The following is a 17,956-nucleotide window of genomic DNA, read 5'->3' on the forward strand; positions in this document are numbered from 1 at the left end:
TGGATAAACAGTGGAGGAATGCGAGCATGCTTGCAGCGCGTTTGAGACTTTGAGCAGATCTGCAGTCTAATGCCAGATTAAGGCAGAGGGACCTTATTCAGAGGCAAACAATGGACCATTGCTGGAGTCATAATGAGCATTTGGCCTGAATTCGTTAGGGATCGCTCACTGTAGGCACTAGAGGAAAAATCACAGCAAGAGCAGAGAAGCTTTTTCTCTCAAGCTAAACCTTTACAGCCTTGAAACGAGAGGAGACCATAGGAACAAGACCTGGGACTAAAAATAATGAACACAACCACAGAATACATTCAAAAGGACGTTTAGTGTCTTAAAGCATTAACATTAGACATATTTAACTCAGCAGATCAATAGAAAATAACTTCTTACAGTAGTAACAAATCTGACATTAATGTCTAATAAAATATTACACTTTTTGATTGCCTCAACTTTCTAATATTATGAATTAAAGATTTTAGTGTTATAAAAATACTGGACATGTCTCAACATTTGTGCATAAACCTGTATTTTATGAACGATTCTTTGTGCTTTCGTGGGTTAAGCCTGAGTGACGGAGAGCCAGAGTCTCCTCCTGAGGCTCTGGACCATCACAGTGGTCCCAGTGTTAATGAGGTCCCCACAGAGTTCACCCCTAACAAAAACAGATTCATTCCTCTGTTCTCCAGTGGTGGATTAGTCCTTAAATCCCAGGCCATGCCTCCAGATTTACCTCAGGACTTAGCTAATCTTCTCAGCGCTTTGTTTGCCACATCCACAATCGTTACTTCATTGTTCCAGTTCAGGTCACGGGGAGTCATAACTGACTGTCAGATACCGTTACCTCTTTCCCGTTGCTGGCCACGGTGTGTGTGTCTTGCAGGTGAGTTTGTGCCGTGTCCTTGGTCTCTGTGTCACTACGGGGGATACTGTCAGGACGTGAGGTGGACCCCCCTTTACTTCCGATGGTTAGGCTCTTCTGGAAGCTCTCTGAAGTGAAGTAGTACACCACGGGATCCAGGCAGCAGTTGAGACTGGCCAGACACAGGGTGATGGGGTAAAGAGTTCGAGCAAAGCGCTCCACAGTGCAGTTAGCCAGTGCCTGGGTTCGGACGAGGGCATACAGGAAGAGCAGGAGGTTATAAGGGACAAAGCAGATGATGAAGATGCTTAGATGGACCACAATCATCCGCAGGACTCGCTTCTTGCTGTCACATCCATGACCGACTGTCACTGGGCGGCGCAATGTCCGTAGAACCAGTGAAGAACAGACTAAGTTGGCCAAGAGGGGAAAGAGGAAACCCACAATCTGGAAAAAGAATAAAAATATGACATGAAAGTGTAGAAGTATTTGCCCCCTTACAGAATTCTTCTGCTTTTGCTCTTTTGTTACATTTAGATGTTTCAGATCGGCAAAAAACTTCTACATCAAAGAGTACTGTCTTTAAATTCAAATGTCTGTCTTTAAATGATCATTTCATTCATCAAAAGATCAAAGTTTTCTAAACTGATTCTATGCACACACAAAAAAAAGATTACCCCCAAAACTAATGACAGTTTGTGATTGTTTGTGGCAATCCCACCCGTCAAACACTTGTGATAACTAGTAATGCATCTCTTATGAGGTTGTTTTACTCATACTTACAGAACAGTTAAATTTCAGCCATATCTGAGGGTTTTCCAGCATGAGTTTCCTGCTTGAGGTCAAAGGTCACACAAATGTCAGAAATTTTTGAGTCTTTTGAATTGTCTCCTACAGTATTTTCTGCTACAGAGCAAAATGTATGTTTCTGTTGATTACAGAAACTGGTTGTGAAGCAGCAAAACAACCCCATACCATCACGTGACCACCGCCATGTCTGACTGTAGCGTAAATGGCCTCTGATAGAGCACCTTCTAGGACTCTACAACCACCCAAGGCACTTTAGAACTGTCATTCACACATGCACACACACACACACGCACGCACGCACACACACATTTACATGCCGGTGATGTAAATGTAGCCACTGACAGAAGCAAGGCTGCCAAGCACTGGCGCCACCGGTCCATCCGACCATCAGCAGCAGGTAAGGGGCGGGGATGGAACTTGAAACCCTCTGGTTACGGGACAGGCACTTAACTCCTCTGCCACCATATGATGTCATTTTACAAATAGGCCTAGTTCACATGGCTGGATTTTTAAATTGCTAGACGGTTTTCAAAACACCAGAGACCCCAAAATTGCTAAATTTCTCGAGATCATTGTGTAACTTTGGAGATAACGAACATGATGGAGGAGGACAGTGCAGCATTCTTCCGATGCCTTGCTATCTGACTGGCTGCACCTCGTTCAGCAGACAGCTCGCTTATTTGTCACTGAAATCGGACCAAGATTTCAAATATTTCCTATTTGCGATCATAGCAGTCCCAACATCCTTCCAATCAGACTAGAGCGCTCTTGACACACCACACACGGCAGAAAGAGCTGATGAGATTATCTTCAGACCTATTAAAGTAACCACGCACAATCTTGAATTTGCTGGAAGAGAAGAATTGGGTCAAAAATCAACAGAAATATCTTTCTGTGGTAACCGGAACTTGGTTTTACTTCAGATGGAATGGGACGAACCCTTTCCAGGAAGTGCTGCTTTTGCCTTTCTCTCTCCTCAGAATATTTTCCCTGAAGTCTTGGAGTCTTTTTTTCCCCCAAATGTAAAAAAGAGTCTTTGTGGTTTCTTGAGTGAGCAAAGGTCTATCACCTTGGAAAAATCCAATAAACGATATTTTAACACTACACTTTCACCCCTTCCCTTTCCTACTGCTGAATCATGACCTCTGACCTTTACCATAACCCAGTGAGGACTAAAGTGTTTACTGGGTTATTTAGTTGTGGACTTTTTATGGCCTATTTTTGATATAGCACCTTCTAGAGTCCTGCCCCCCCAATGGGTTGAGAGCTTGCATCATGTTGTCAGACAGGACTAAGATTTGCTATACCAGGTGGTTGACCATATCCTTAAAGATTTGATGGAAAATGTAAAAAATATGAAGTCTCGCATGTTGGAGCCACTTTACCTCAATGAAGATGGTGATTTTAGACAGGTAGGTCTTCCATGTTTTTTTGGAGAATCCTTCAAAGCAGGTGGTGGCTCTGTGTTTGCTGTTGATGGTGGAAAAGAAGGTCACAGAGATCCCTCCGCCTACGATGGTCAGCCACACTGCAGCACACACCAACGCCGCATTCCTACGTGTGCGAATAGTGCGAGAACGGAACGGATACACAATCGCCAGGAATCGGTCTACGTTGATGCAGGTGAGGAACAGCATGCTGCCATAGATGTTGGTGATGAAGGCCGTTCCTGAAACTTTACATAATCCATCGCCAAAAGGCCAGTTGCGGTTGACGTTGTAGAAGACCTTGAATGGCAACGTGAAAACAAAAACTAAATCAGACAACGCTAAGTTGGTCATGAACATCGTTGTCTCGTTACGCATCTTCATTCGAAAGCAGAACACAAAGAGGGCAGCACAGTTGGTAATCAGCCCCAAGATGAAGACCACGCTGTAAACTGAAGAGTACAGGTTGTACTTGAAGGAGTCATCAATCCCACAATCCTCCATTCCAGTTTCGTTAATCACCAGACTGGCCATGGTGGCAGACCGTACAGAGATGGATCCTCACACAGAAATGGTACAGAAAGATTGTCAGGAAATTACTGGAAACCTGGGGGTCTGAGTTGTCAGCAGGGGACCCAGCCAAGCCCCCTCCAAGTCATCGCCAGTCCTCAGACACTCGGACCGGGTCAGGGTGCTGCTCAGCTGGTCCGTCCTATGGAGAGAAAACAAAAACTTCACTCCATCTCTTCTTTGCTATAAATGTTATCAGTCAGGGAACAAAAGATTTCAGTCAGGAGATCACTTCACTGAGCACACACGTGTAAAGCTAAAAATTTGTTCAACCAATCAGAAAAGACACAAACACATAACAGCTGCTACTGAATAAAATGGCTTTACTGGGTATTGTCACAGGTACAAGAGTAACTATCTGTTCAGGTATCCCTGTTTACCTCCAGACCCTCATACTGTTTTCAACATCAAACACTCCTTCATACACTAAAGTAGGGCTGGGCAATAAATCGAAAATCTATCCTTAACGGAATTTCTGACTCTTATCGTGTAAATTTTTCCCATGTCAATAAATTTGATAATAAAAAATGAAAAGATGTGTGTAGGTTGGCAACGTTCATGTCCCTTTAAGAAGCGGTACCACCTTGAGTACATGCGACAGCCCCATCTAGTGGACGACTTTTGTTTCTGCACATACCTGTAGTTATCGTCCATTTATCTTATCGAGATGAAATGCTCAATATATCGTGATATTGATTTTAGGCCATATCGCCCAGCCCTACACTAAAGGCAAACTGTTTTAGGTTCAACATTTACATATTTAATATCTTACTCACTGGATGTAGGCCTCGATTTGAGGAAACAGAGTTCACAACTGTCAGGTTAGATAAACCTTTACAATGCCATCAAATTTGCATTACATTCATTGGGTATTACATAGAAAACTGTGTTTGTTAGCATGAATACCACCAGCAGCAACTGGTTTCAAATTAGTGTGAAAACATTCCAGGCCACCAAACCTATTCAATTAACACAATAGCATGTCCCATATTTACTGGCAGAGAATAGTAATTAGCATTTACAGTAAGACATGAGATTAGCTATGAGTTCATTTCTCACAGTGTTCATGTATTATGTGTGTGTGCGTGTGTGTGTGTGTGTGTGTGTGTGTGTGTGTGTGTTTGTGTGTGTTGGGTGGGGGGGGTTGATCAGCAGTAGGGTGTGACTAATTGGCTCACACATGATGCAACCTAATTTCTCAAAAGTGCAGTTGGATCAAATCTGAAGTTGCAAAGGTGGGAAGCCACTCATGTGAAAATAACCCTCCACAATGTTGAAAGTGTCCCTGCGGTTAGGCCAGTCAAGTAAACAGAGAGGAAGTATTGCTGCTGAGGAGCGGAGTTCTAGCTATGTATATACACACACTGAACAAAAGTATAAACGCAGCACTTTTGTTTTTGCTCCCATTTTTCAGGAGCTGAACCCAACCATCTGAAACTTTGTCTACATGCACAAAACAGCCATGACTCTCAAATATTGTTCTGAAATCTGTCTACATGTGTGTTAGTGAGCACTTTTCCTTTACCAAGATAATCCATCCCACCTCACAGGTGTGGCTGATTAGACAGCATGAATAATGTACAGGTGTGCCTTAAGACTGCCCACCAGCATTATTTTTGTGTTCAAGTAAGACCCTACCAAAGGACGGCCATTAGGGTAAAAAACATCTCTGGGAGCATGGACGTGATTTTGGGGGGTGGACACCCCCCACCCACCCAACCACCCCTTTTTCCAAAGTCAAGGTTTGACCCCTGCACTTTTTACCATCCGAAAACAATGTTACGCTGTATTAAATTGACACTGGTTGAGCTCTAGGACCAAGCGGAAAACAACCGCAGGCAATCTAGCCCGGATTCGGCGAATAAAAAGATGACCTGTATTATTTGCAAAGCAGTCCTCGCGTATCACGCCAGCACGTCGCTGATGCATGAACACTTAAAGAGAAAGCACGTCGGACAGTTGAATGAAACAGTCTGATCTAGGGCTGCAACAACTAATCGATAAATTCGATGAAAATCGATTACTACAAGCGTTGGCAACAAATTGCGTCATCGATTCGTTGTGTCGCACAACTCTTCCAAAAGCGCCCCCCCCTTCCCGCCCGCCGTTGCGCGCAGACAGATCAGCGCGAGGGAGAGCCGGCAGTTGTTTGGAAGAGGAACATGGCAGAAGCAGCGAAAGTCAAAAAAGTAAAAGCTTTTTTAAGTTTGGGAGCATTTTCAGTTAAATCAGGCGAAGACATGCGTTACCTGCAACGTTTAGGTCAGACTTAGCATGGCACGGGATGATGCAGCGTCTTAAACGCAAGCATGTCGGGATCATCAGCGAGGAAGGAGAGAACTCTGTGTCCGGGTAAATTAAAAACTTTTCAAAAGTGATTCATCCAAGTCCCGGATTATTACACCGGCTAGACATGCCCTGAGCTCGTAAAAAAAGAGTCTAAAGTCGTGAGCGCGACGCTTATTAGATGAGCGGGGGGGACTCGCGCTGCTGCGAACCGGTTCCGCCCAAGGCCGGATTAACTGGGCAATTGCCCAGGGCCCACGAACTCTAAAGGGCCCAGGGCACGAGCAAAATACTGTATCTATAATTTCCCGCTTTATGAGGACTATGGCGACCGTACGTTCCGTTTTCCCCGGACGTGTCCACTTTTCACTCTCTGTCCGGCGCGTCCGGACTGCGGGTTCTTGTATTGATGAAAATGTCCGGCTTTTCATCCAGGAGTAGGGATCGAATTATGGGGGAGCTGTATATCCTACACATCCAGGGGAACCGGAAAAAAGTTTTCTATATTATATCATTTTTGGACTCTTTTGAGCAGAGAGCGGCACAGCGCGTTGTTGCGCAACGATCCAGGCTGCTGCTTCCAGCGCACGGTCCATTCTCAAAGTGGCGCAACCAAAAAACTATAATTAGCACACGATCGTTCATGTCTGCACATGTTCTCTATTTTCTGTCTTATTTGTGCCTGAAGCGCGCTACTGCGGAGCTCATCACCTGTGCTGCGGTGATTTCACCTCACGCAGCATCGAAAACGCGCTCTCCGCTTTGCGGTCAGGATATCCCTTTGATCTGCTCAGAAGTAACTGATGAGGTGAAAAAGTAAGAATCCAGGCAGCAGTTTTTCTGGAGAATTAAGAGGAGATGCAGGGAGATGAGAGACAGACAGGACAGGAAAATAGTTCAATAAAAACAACAAAACAAAACAAAGTGTTGAAAAGTAAAATGTACGTAGATTTATCTCCACTACACGTTTTTACCTATAAAACAATAAGTTACACACATGTAATATTTATAAATTTGATACTATTCAGGTCACCTTCAACACTCAGTCACACACCCAGGGCTGTTTCAAGACATTTTGGGGGCCAAGGCAAAATGCCCCCCCCCCCCCCCCCCCCCCCCATTACTGGGCTCCCCAGAAGCCTCTGTGTAATTCATACCCTCTCCAGTAGTGTTAGTTATACGGTGTTTATAAAAGCCCCTCAGGCATTACTGACATGTTCTAATATTATCAGATGAAAAACTAAATTATCAGACATGCTGTCTCATCTGCTGCTTTTCTAAACTTGCAGAAAGTAACAAAACCATTTGAAAGCCACTATTTGTGGATTCTCTGAAAGTTTCCATGGAGTGTGTGACAACTTATTTTTTCAGTCATTTTTGGAAATAGTGATCAATTTTGATTAATTCACAGCCTATGTTTAATTACATTTAAAAATTAGTTGTTTGACATCCCCAGTTATAATAAATGTCTACAGATGAGATCAAACAAAACAGATGAGAATTGCACTTAAGCTGCTTAATTGGACCAAGCATTTTAGGTCACAGATAGATGTAGCTTAGGGTCTCTGTCTATACACCATATAAGACAATTTAGGTGATGGCATGTTGTTTTTCTGCTATTGAACTGTTTTCTAATAATGTTGTGTTAAATAAAGTGAAGGAAGGAGAGAAATAACGTTTCCCTAGCAGTTTTTAAAAATGTCCCCATGTAATCCGATTAATCGATTAATCGTGTCGAGACCCCATCCGATTAATCGATTATCCAAATAATCGTTTGTTGCAGCCCTAGTCTGATCACCTCGGTAAGATTTAAATAACACAAAAGCCAATATGTTTTGTTTCGGATGTACGTTGTACATTGTTTTAAACTTATTTTCACTTTTCAAAAAGAGAGATTTAATGTTATGCCCCACTGTGCCTGACAAAAGTATTTTAATTTTATTTATGCATTTATGTCTATACTGACTGGGCACTGTGCCAAATAGGTGTAAGACGGGGCATTTTTATTTACTGTTGTCACGTTGCAGGTTAAGAGGAGGTTAGGACCCAAGATGCAGACAACACCAGATGACACGAGGCAGGAGCGGTTTAAAAGTAAAATCCTTTTATTAGGATGACAAACCAAAAATCCAAAAGGGGCAGGAGGCAAAAAACCAAAGTCCTGAGTACCAGGAGAACGACATAACCACATAACTAATATTCTAAAAGGAAGGAAAACTACAAAGACCGGTGGGAAAAACATACTAAAGAGACTAATAAAATGAAAAGCAGAAACTATAAAAACTGCAGAGGGGTGACTAAAGGAATTGCAGAGTTCTGCAGAGGGGTGACTAAAGGAACACAGGACCTGGGAGAGATATCTCTGGAGGGCTGAAGACCAGGGGACACATGAGGAACACAAAGAGACACATAAGGGGGATTCTTAGGGGGGAAAGGAGCACACAAGGAGACACATGAGGGAGACGCAGACACAGACCATTACAGTACCCCCCCCCCCCAAGGAGCGGGTACCAGACGCCCACAAGACAGACAAACAACAAGCAAAAGACAAGACAAAACAGGACACGAGAAACCACAGGGCGGGAGAGGAGGGACCAAAAACAAAAAACAACCCACAAGGGCGGGCGAGGAGGGACCAAGGACCAGGGGACTCTGGGAGGCCGGCGACGGGGGACCAGGGAACAGGAGACTCTGGGAGGCTGGCAACGGGGGACCAGGAGCCGGGAGCAGGAGACTCTGGGGGCCGGCGACGGGGAACTAGGAGCCGGGAGCAGGAGACTCTGGGGGGCCGGTGACGGGGAACCAGGAGACGGAAGCAGGAGGCTCTGGGGGGGCCGGCAACGGGGAACCAGGAGCCGGGAGCTGGGAAATCCAGGGATCGGGGGCTTTGGAGGAGGAGGACGAGGAAGGGACTTCAGAGGATGGGACTTCAGAAGACGAGGAAGGGACTTCAGAAGACGAGACTTAAGAGGACGAGACTTCGGAGGAAGAGGACGAGGAAAGGACTCAGGTAACGGGGACACATGGGACCCTGGAGACTGGGGCACATGGGACCCTGGGGACTGGGGCACATGGGACCCTGGGGACTGGGACACATGGGACCCTGGGGACTGGGACACATGGGACTCTGGGGACCGGGACACATGGGACTCTGGGGACCGGGACACATGGGACTCTGGGGACCGGGACACATGGGACTCTAGGGACCGGGACACATGGGACTCTGGGGACTGGGACACTGGAGACAGGAACTCTGGAGACAGGAATGTAGACTCTTGTGGGGACATAGACTCTGGAGATAGGAACTCTGGAGACTGGGGCGTAGACTCTTGTGGGGAAGTAGACTCTGCCAGTGGCGGCTCAGGACACGTCGACTTCAGAGCTGGAGAGTAGACGTCGACTTCAGAGTTGGAGGGGGAGACGTCGACTTCAGAGCTGGACGGGGAGAAGTTGACCTCAGAGCTGGAGGGGGAGAAGTCGACCTCAGAGCTGGAGGGGAAGACGTCGACTTCAGAGCTGGAGGGGGAGGCGTCGACTTCAGAGCTGGAGGGGGAGGCATCGACTTCGAGACAGGAGGCGTTGACTTCGAGACAGGAGGTGTCGACTTCGAGACAGGAGGCATTGACTGCGAGACAGGAGGTGTCGACTTCGAGACAGGAGGCGTCGACCCTTGGACTGGAGGCATCGACCCTTGGACTGGAGGCGTCGACCCTTGGACTGGGGGCGTCGACCCTTGGACTGGGGGCGTCGACCCTTGGACTGGGGGCATCAAACCTTGGACTGGGGGCATCAACCCTTGGACTGGGGGGCATCAACCCTTGGACTGGGGGGCATCAACCCTTGGACTGGGGGTATCGACTTCTGGACTGGAGGCACCGGACTGGGCAGAGCCTCTTGGACGGGCTGGACCGGAGCCTCTTGGAATGGCTGGACCTCGTAAACGGGCTGGACCACCCCTGGAACTGGACACGGTGCAACCTCCGGGACCACCGCTGGAACTGGACACAGTGCGACCTCCAGGACCACCGCTGGAACTGGATATGGTGCGACCTCCGGGACCACCGCTGGAACTGGATACGGTGCGACCTCCAGGACCACTGTTGGAAATGGATAAGGTGCGACCTCCGGGACCACCGCTAGAACTGGATACGGTGAAGGCGACTATAAAAACTGCAGAGGGGTGACTGGGGAAGACTAAAGGAACACAGGACCTGGGAGAGATATCTCTGGAGGGCTGAAGACCAGGGGACACATGAGGGACACAAAGAGACACATAAGGGGGATTCTTAGGGGAGAATGGAGCACACAAGGAGACACATGAGGGAGATGCAGACACAGACCATGACAACTGTTAGTATGAATCGGCCTATCAGCAGCAAAGTTCAATAAAATATGCATTTCCATTGAAGTACCCATCTTTCTTGTGTTTATTAACATTTTTCACAAAATGAAAGCAATCTCGCGCTAAATTCAAGAAACATTTAATAATTATCTGATTAATCGACTAATCGTTTCAATAGTCGGTGACTAGTCGTCTATTACAATAGTCGTTAGTTGCAGCCCTAGTTACCAGGAATGTTCCTTGGGTGTTCGCCTGGTACTTTTAAGATTTAAAAAGTCAAGAAGGAGGTTTGAAAAGCTGTTGGAAATAGCGACAAAGTTGCTAAGTTGGCAACGCTGTGGGAGGAGCGCTTGATTTGCAACTCGGGCAGCGCAAGAGGGAGGAGCAAACAATCGGCTTATTTTGTTTTTATAATTGTTCAAAACTCAGATCGTAATTGGGAGTAAAATTCGATTAAGTGAGCAGCTCTAAGTCAAAGCTGAAATTACTGAAGTGATAACATACTCTGCCTCTGTGTTTTGCTCTTGTTCTACCATCATCGCTCATAATTAAAACCCACCTTCAAAGGAACAAAATAAACATTGTCGTGTAAGCTAAAATCTACTTTGTTCAGATGTGAAATCCCCAATTGCTGCAGCAATCTGAGTTTTAAAAACCAGTAATATTTTATCACTTACAAACAACGAATGCAAACATCAGGAGGTAAATTCCTTAAGGTGTTTCTCTGCCTTCAGGTTGCTTTTGTTAGTCACAGTGATGGTGGAAACACTGATAGAGTTTAGGACACGATTTTAAAGGGAAAAAGGATTCCAAATAAAAGCAAATACCTCCTTTACTGTATTCTCAACATCCTGTGCAACTACAGGTTCCAGCATGGGGCCTCATGTGTCATTCAGACTCTGTTACTCTTCTTTAATCTTGTTTTAATCTCAAATGTTCTAGTTTAAAAATGCAGAGGTAATACAAACGTCCCCAGTTGTTATCTTTGAGGTAATAAACAGATCTCAGCCAGCACCCAGGTGGTCTGCTTTTGCTGCAAAGCCTGTAAAAATCCAGCCTGTGTCTGGATTAGATTCACCTCCTCTAGTCAGCGTGCACACACACACACACACACACACACACACACACACACACACACACACACACACACACACACACACACACACACAAGGCATTGCAGTGGGCGTGGGTCAGAAGTCCATCAGCCCAGTTCTGTCCCAGCTGCAGAATGACATCTTTACAACATTTTCACACGCCTCCAAACAAAGCCCCTCTGAAAGGCTTCACTGTACCCATCTGCACCAAACACACATTTACATATGCACAGGTCTCCACATGTCAACACTCAAGCAGACCAGGCTCAAGTCCACCCCCGCCGGACAGAACTAGCTTCATATTCTGCTGACGGTGTCTGTCGGAGTGTTTCTCCTCTAGTTTGTTTAGAAGTAAGCGCTTGTGGATCTGAGCAGAGCGCCGTGCGGATCGGTAAGAGCTCTTCCTGAGGACTTCAGCCCTGGCTGGGTTTGTGTGCAGGTTGTGGACAGCTGCACCGTTAAAAGGGTTTACCCCCACAGCCGGACACAGCGGTGACAGAGAGAGGCCTCTGGGACCCGCTGATACGAGCGGATCGAGTTCAGACTCAGCTCACATCCAGCTGTTCCTTTTACTCACATGCTAGGAGCAAGACGACAGGGAGGGTGTGGGGGGTGGGCAGGCTCAGGACGTTGTGGTAAACACATCTTACATCGCTCTCTACTAACACCATACACACACGAATGGTAAAGTGTGTTTCAGAGAAACAGTTAAAACTAACCAGTATGATACCTGTTGGAGACGGCTTCCTGAACAGCCTCTGTTTGGAGAAACAGCTTTTACATTCTACACATCCTATAGGATTAATGAGCTCCAATTCCCCACAGCAGTTCACATCAATTATACTTCATAAACCTTCACTCTGCTTGTATACAAAACATGATGAGCAAAACACATGGAACTTGGATGCATTCAGACTAGCCGTGAGCCTATCAGTCCTGTCAAATAGAGCTGTACTCACAAAGAACAATTGTTGTCACTATTTTCGCCCATTCTTCTTTCCAAGCCAGCAACAATTTAGACGTGCTTTCTGAATGATGCACACGTCCACTCGTTTCGAATGTTACGCTGGGTTTTACCACAAGTGAAAATGGACGAATGACCCTGCTCCGCTGTGACACCCTGTCACGGTGTAGGAGGTGGAGATGATGGACCATGTGTGGATGAGCTGAGCAGGAGGTAAAAATGCAGGCTTCAGTAAAAGTAAAAATGGTTTAATGGCAGGATGGGATGAACAGGACACCGACAAACAACAACAATGAACTGACAAAGGACAGGGGCAAAACAGGTGGTTTAAATACAGAGGGCTAATTAGGGAAACATGGACAGGTAAACGAGGGACAGGTGAGAACAATAAGGGTAATCATGGCAGGAGAGGAACACAGTCAGGCGGGCAGGGGCAGATCGTGACACACCCAGCAGTATTTTTCTCAAGTGGTTAGAGCATTCAAGCTTCAACATTCCTGAGAAAACACATTGACATCTAGGCTCCCATAGCAGCTTTTCTCTGCTTTTATAGCAGCCTAACAACCCATCTTTTCTTTGACCTAATAAATTATTTTATTTAATTAGTTTCTGTCTAAATGCACTTAACTCATTCACTGCCAGCCGTTTCCTGATCAGAAAACCCTTCACTGCCAGCATTTTTCAGCGTTTTAACTGTTTTTTTAAGAGTCACAGAACGTTGCGTGGTAGGATGACGTCAACGACAAAACTAACAAAACAAAGAGGAGACTCACCTCTTACATCAGGAAGAATCTGTGAGTTTCGAGCATTATCCGTTCTTTCATAATCCGTTGTTGAATTGTGATCGGCAGAAGCTTTTCCGGTTCGTACCTAAATTTATTTACAGCAGCGTCCCAAAACGATCTCCTAACACATGGATTTTCTGCTTCCTGATCACGTGACGTGTGACGTACTCGCATAAAGATCGGCTTTAGAGCTGGGATGTTTGTTCTCACGGTGCGGGGACTCGTTCCGACGCCGACACAGTAAACAAAATGCAAATGACAACTTCATTGGCCAGTTAATGAGTTAAACCTAACATACAAACATTAAATGGAAACTAGGCAGTTTTGGTTGCTTTTAGCACCCTCTAGTGTCCGTTTGTAGAACCGAAAGCAAAACCTATCTCCTTGCTGTGCGTTAACAGACTAGTGTCTACAGGAGAGATTCACCTCTAAATTAAACAAATCAATTGTGTTTATGATCTAAAACATGCTGAAACCAGACTGCAGCGCCATGTATGTCATCTCAGTCCCAACCGAGTCCCAACTGCCAGGCTAAAGCTGCGAGCAGTATATTATGGCCACAGGGGCGATAAGGGCTGGGTTGCCTTTCTTTAACCCTTTAAAGGGTCTTTTTAGCACACACTGGTTCAAAAAATGATCTAAAAATATGAAAAGCTGCTAGGTATTCCATTAAACATACATTTACTTGATATATATCTTATTCTATATAGGCCTATATTTTTATGATACTTTATACTGGTTTTATTAAGATCTAAGTAGTTTTTGTCTTCCCAATCACCATAAAACAGCACATCTTTTACACCAGAGGGTTGATTTTAATCTCCTCAGATTAGATTACATGATCAGAAAACATTTGTTAAAAATCGTTGTGCTTTAAATGAGTCATCACCTGTTACTCCTGCAGGTGTCTACATCATACCATACAAATAATTTGTATTGGGAAAAATAAATTCAAAAGTGCTATTCTGACTCTTTTTTGTAAAGGACGTGTTTTCTCTGACTATTATTCTCTCACCGTTACATAGAAAAATGTTTAAAAGGCATTCAAAATTCCATAGAGCCTCTTTCAGTATTTAAAAAGAGCCGATAGTGAAGCCATTTCAAGATCAAATCATTCACGTTACTTATTTCCATGTTGAACTTGATAAACATTATGATTTTTTTAGCAGTTGCACAATCAGAGCATGCTAATTGGTTTAAATTTGACAAAATAAGAGCATTTTTAAAGGTTTTTCTCGCGCTTGAAGAATGGGGACGGAGACCACTCATTAAAAACAAGAAGGCCATGCACTGTTTGTGATGTAATAAACATAATTTATACCTATCAGCTCATTGTTGGTAAACAATAATACAAATACATTTAGCTTAGAAATTGTTATAAAAACAAACTTTTCTGATTCATTTAAATCGGAGTCATTAGGAAGTAACTGGCATTATTTAAAGTTAGAGAAAATTTGAAGTTATTTTAATGCAACATAATAGTTTAATTTCATTACAAGAGTAAAAAAATAAATAAAAGTCCAACCAAATGCGCTCGATCAGGTCATTGCAAACGTAAACTGACCGTGTTGTGGTCTGAAGACAAAGCGGAGCTCTCAGAGCAGCTGACCGGACGGTGACAGCTCTCCTCCCGGTCACCGGAGGGCTTTCCAGCCCGGTAGCGGTCCAGCTGACATCAGAACAACTCCAGGATTGTTGCTGCTGTTGTTTGTTTCTGCTGCCGAGTCAGAGGCGGAACCGCGTAAAAGCCTGGAGCGGCTGCGAGTTCCTCCGTTTGGATCATTAATGGAATCCGTCCGGAACGGACCGGCCGAGCAGCCCACCGAGCGGCGCGTGCGCGCTCACAGGAAACGAGACAATGGATGGAGAGGAGGGGGGAGGGGGGGGAGGGGGGGAGGCGGGGGAGGGGAGGGGGTGACACCTAGCAGTTTGTTTGTTATTAAATTCAAAAGAGTTTAGCTGATTGCTATTTATTTATCCTGTTACAGGTTTAAGACAAATTAAGACAAACTGAGGAAAGGTAATAACATTTGAAATGTTCCCATATTTGAAAACCTAACATATTCACAGATGATGATATCGAGTCATCTTCACCACAGATATTAATTTTTCTGACTGTCCGAGGTGTTTCTGTGTAAAAGTTGTAAAGAGCTTACTTAATAATAATAATAATAATAATAATAATAATAATAATGTTGTTGAGATGGCTTACAAAACAACAACAATGGCATTGAAAACCTACCTTGAAACAACAGGCGATGCCCCACTGATCCTCGTTTGTCAACATGAAGCTCGAAAGAAGCTGTACTCTGTTACAAACGAAGCTACAAGATATGCACAGGAGCTAAACATCCCAGAGGTGGCAAGAATAGAGAAAGAAACAGTGACAAGCTTTGCCAAGAGGACCAGAAGGGAGGCAAAGAAATGGGCACAAAAAAGGATGAGAGAAACATGGGAGGAAAAACCAATGCATGGACAATACCCCTTGAGAGTAAAAAAAGCAGATGTAGAACAAGATCATACTCATCAGTGGCTTCGCAGTGCAGGACTGAAGGCAGAAAGTGAAGGATTGTTGATAGCAGCACAAGACCAGAGCCTGTCAACGAGATCATATCACCACAAGATCATTAAAGACGGAACAGACCCCATGTGTAGAATGTGCAGCCAATATGAAGAAACCATTGACCACATTCTCTCAGGCTGCCCCACTCTAGCCAGAACTGAGTACATCCACAGACACGACAGGGCAGCAAGCTATATCCACTGGAAGATGTGCAAACATTTCCATCTACCAGCTGCAGATAAGTGGTATGAACACCAACCACCAACAGTGACTGAAAACAACAACATCACAGTGTTGTGGGACATGCCAATCAACACAGACAGAGAAATCATGGCCAACAGACCAGACATAACCATCAAAAACAAAGAAGAGAAGACCTGCCTCATGATTGATATGACCATCCCATCTGAAAAAAATTTCACCACCAAGGAGCTTGAAAAGCTATCAAAGTACAAGGATCTGGAAATCAAAGTCACAAGACTGTGGGGGATGAAGACAACAACAATACCCGTCGTAGTGGGCGCACTTGGCCTCATCAAGAAGGGACTGGAAAAGAGAACAAAACAGATTCCTGGAAACCCAGCAGTCCAAGAAATCCAGAAGATTGTTCTTCTCGGAAGTGCCCACATCATCAGAAGGACGCTTTCCATAAACTAACCCTGAAACTGCCTTAGAAGCATGGATTGATTCTGGCACTTCAGTGAAAGCATACAAATATACAAAAAATATATAATAATAACAATAATAGCAATAATAATAATAATAATAATAGCAATGATAATAATAATAATAATACAGCTGTATAGCTGGCTTGTTAAAAAAGCTCTAATATGAAAAATTCCACATCCATCCATTTTCAACCGCTTATCCAGAGTCGGCCCACGAGGGCAGCAGTCTAAGCCGAGAGGCCCAGACTTCCCTCTCCCCAGCCACTTGGACCAGCTCCTCCTGGGGAACCCTAAGGCATTCCCTGGCATGCCAAGAGACATACCTCCAGCGTGTCCTGGGTCTTCCCTTGGGTCTCCTCCCAGCTGGATGTGTCCGGAAAACCTCACCAGGGAGGCGTCCAGGAGGCATCCTGACTAGATGCTCGAGCCGCCTCAACTGTCTCGTCTCGATGAGGAGGAGCAGCGGGTCTACTCCGAGCCCCTCCTGAATGACCAAGCCTCTCTCCCTATCTCTGGGAGAGTCCAATTCACCCTGCAGAGAAAACTCATTTCGGCTGCTTGTGTCCGTGATCTCATTCTGTCTCCATAGGTGAGGGTAGGAACGTAGGTTGACTGGTACAAAGCCCGCATCACTGCGGATGCAGCACCAATCCGCCTATCAGTCTCACGCTCTATTTTTTCCCTCACTCATGTAGCCTAGTGAACTAGACCAAATTCTTGCTTTGCAAAGTTTGGTCTAGGCATGCTCCATTGGAACCTCCGCAGCTCCTACCAGGACTCTGGCTGGCCAATCACAGCTCTCTAGAGGGGTTTCAAACACATAAAGAGCTGTGATTGGTCCATAATGGTGGGCCAATCATAGTGCTCTATCTGCTTAGTGAACAAATCACAGAGCTTTATCTGCTTTGTGGGCCAATCAGGGCACTCTATACGCCTGGTGGGTGGGATGATGCAACAGAGTGAAACAAGAGTATGTCACATTCATTGTCCAGTGGAATGCGGAGATTATTTGAAAGACAACGGTAGAACCCGCCCCACAACCGAGAGCCGTCAATGGAGCGTGGCCAGGCTAACAGTCATGAACAAGACCCCAGGATTCTTAAATTCCTCCACTTGAGGCAGGACCTCATATCTTACCGCTGAGAAGGCATTCTACCCTTTTCCGACTCAAGACCATGGTCTTGGATTTAGAGGAGCTGATTCTCATCCCAGCTGCTTCACACTCGCCTGCGAACCGCTCCAGTGAGAGCCCTAGATCCAGTCTGATGAAGCCAACAGGACCACATCATCTGCAAAAAGCAGATACCTGATCCTTTGGCCACCAAATACGGCTCTCCTCAACACCTTGGCTGACCCTAAAAATCCTGTTAATAAAAGTTTTGAACAGAATCGTGACAAAGGGCAGCCTTGGTGGAGTCCATCTCTCACTGGGATCGAGCCCGACTTACTGCCGGCAACAGTGTTGGGAAAGTTGGGGCAGCAGCAGCTCAACAGGTTGAGCGGGTTGTCCAGTAATCAGAAGGTTGCAGGTTCGATCCCGGCTCCGGACAGAGAATTCTGCTGTTGTGTCCTTGGGCAAGACACTTAACCC

The 17,956-nt window shown here is 45.3% G+C and overlaps 1 protein-coding gene across 3 annotated transcripts; it reads right to left on the minus strand.

Moving 5' to 3' along the window:
• Nucleotides 1–303: 303 nt before the first annotated feature.
• Nucleotides 304–14,980, minus strand: lpar4 (lysophosphatidic acid receptor 4). 3 transcript variants are annotated; one of them, XM_015943914.3, is made up of 3 exons: nucleotides 14,699–14,980; nucleotides 3,052–3,805; nucleotides 304–1,303 (listed from the first exon to the last, which is right to left on the minus strand). In XM_015943914.3, exons 2-3 carry the CDS (start codon nucleotides 3,625–3,627, stop codon nucleotides 812–814), a joined length of 1,068 nt encoding a protein of 355 aa, XP_015799400.1. In that variant the 5' UTR covers nucleotides 3,628–3,805; nucleotides 14,699–14,980; the 3' UTR covers nucleotides 304–811. The 3 variants fall into 3 exon arrangements, with proteins under 3 accessions (XP_015799400.1, XP_070405214.1, XP_054594266.1); XM_070549113.1 differs by lacking the exon at nucleotides 14,699–14,980 and adding an exon at nucleotides 13,123–14,672; XM_054738291.2 differs by lacking the exon at nucleotides 14,699–14,980 and adding an exon at nucleotides 12,345–13,100.
• Nucleotides 14,981–17,956: the final 2,976 nt, after the last annotated feature.

The sequence above is a fragment of the Nothobranchius furzeri genome, chromosome 1 (assembly GCF_043380555.1).
Source record: "Nothobranchius furzeri strain GRZ-AD chromosome 1, NfurGRZ-RIMD1, whole genome shotgun sequence".
Lineage (NCBI taxonomy): Eukaryota > Metazoa > Chordata > Actinopteri > Cyprinodontiformes > Nothobranchiidae > Nothobranchius > Nothobranchius furzeri.

Excerpts from the sequence above, each read along its gene's own strand:
- lpar4 (XM_015943914.3), bottom strand. The coding sequence starts at position 3,627 with ATGGCCAGTCTGGTGATTAACGAAACTGGAATGGAGGATTGTGGGATT. Across the intron at positions 1,304-3,051 it reads AAATCACCATCTTCATTGAG|ATTGTGGGTTTCCTCTTTCC; the intron begins GTAAAGTGGCTC and ends TTCTTTTTCCAG.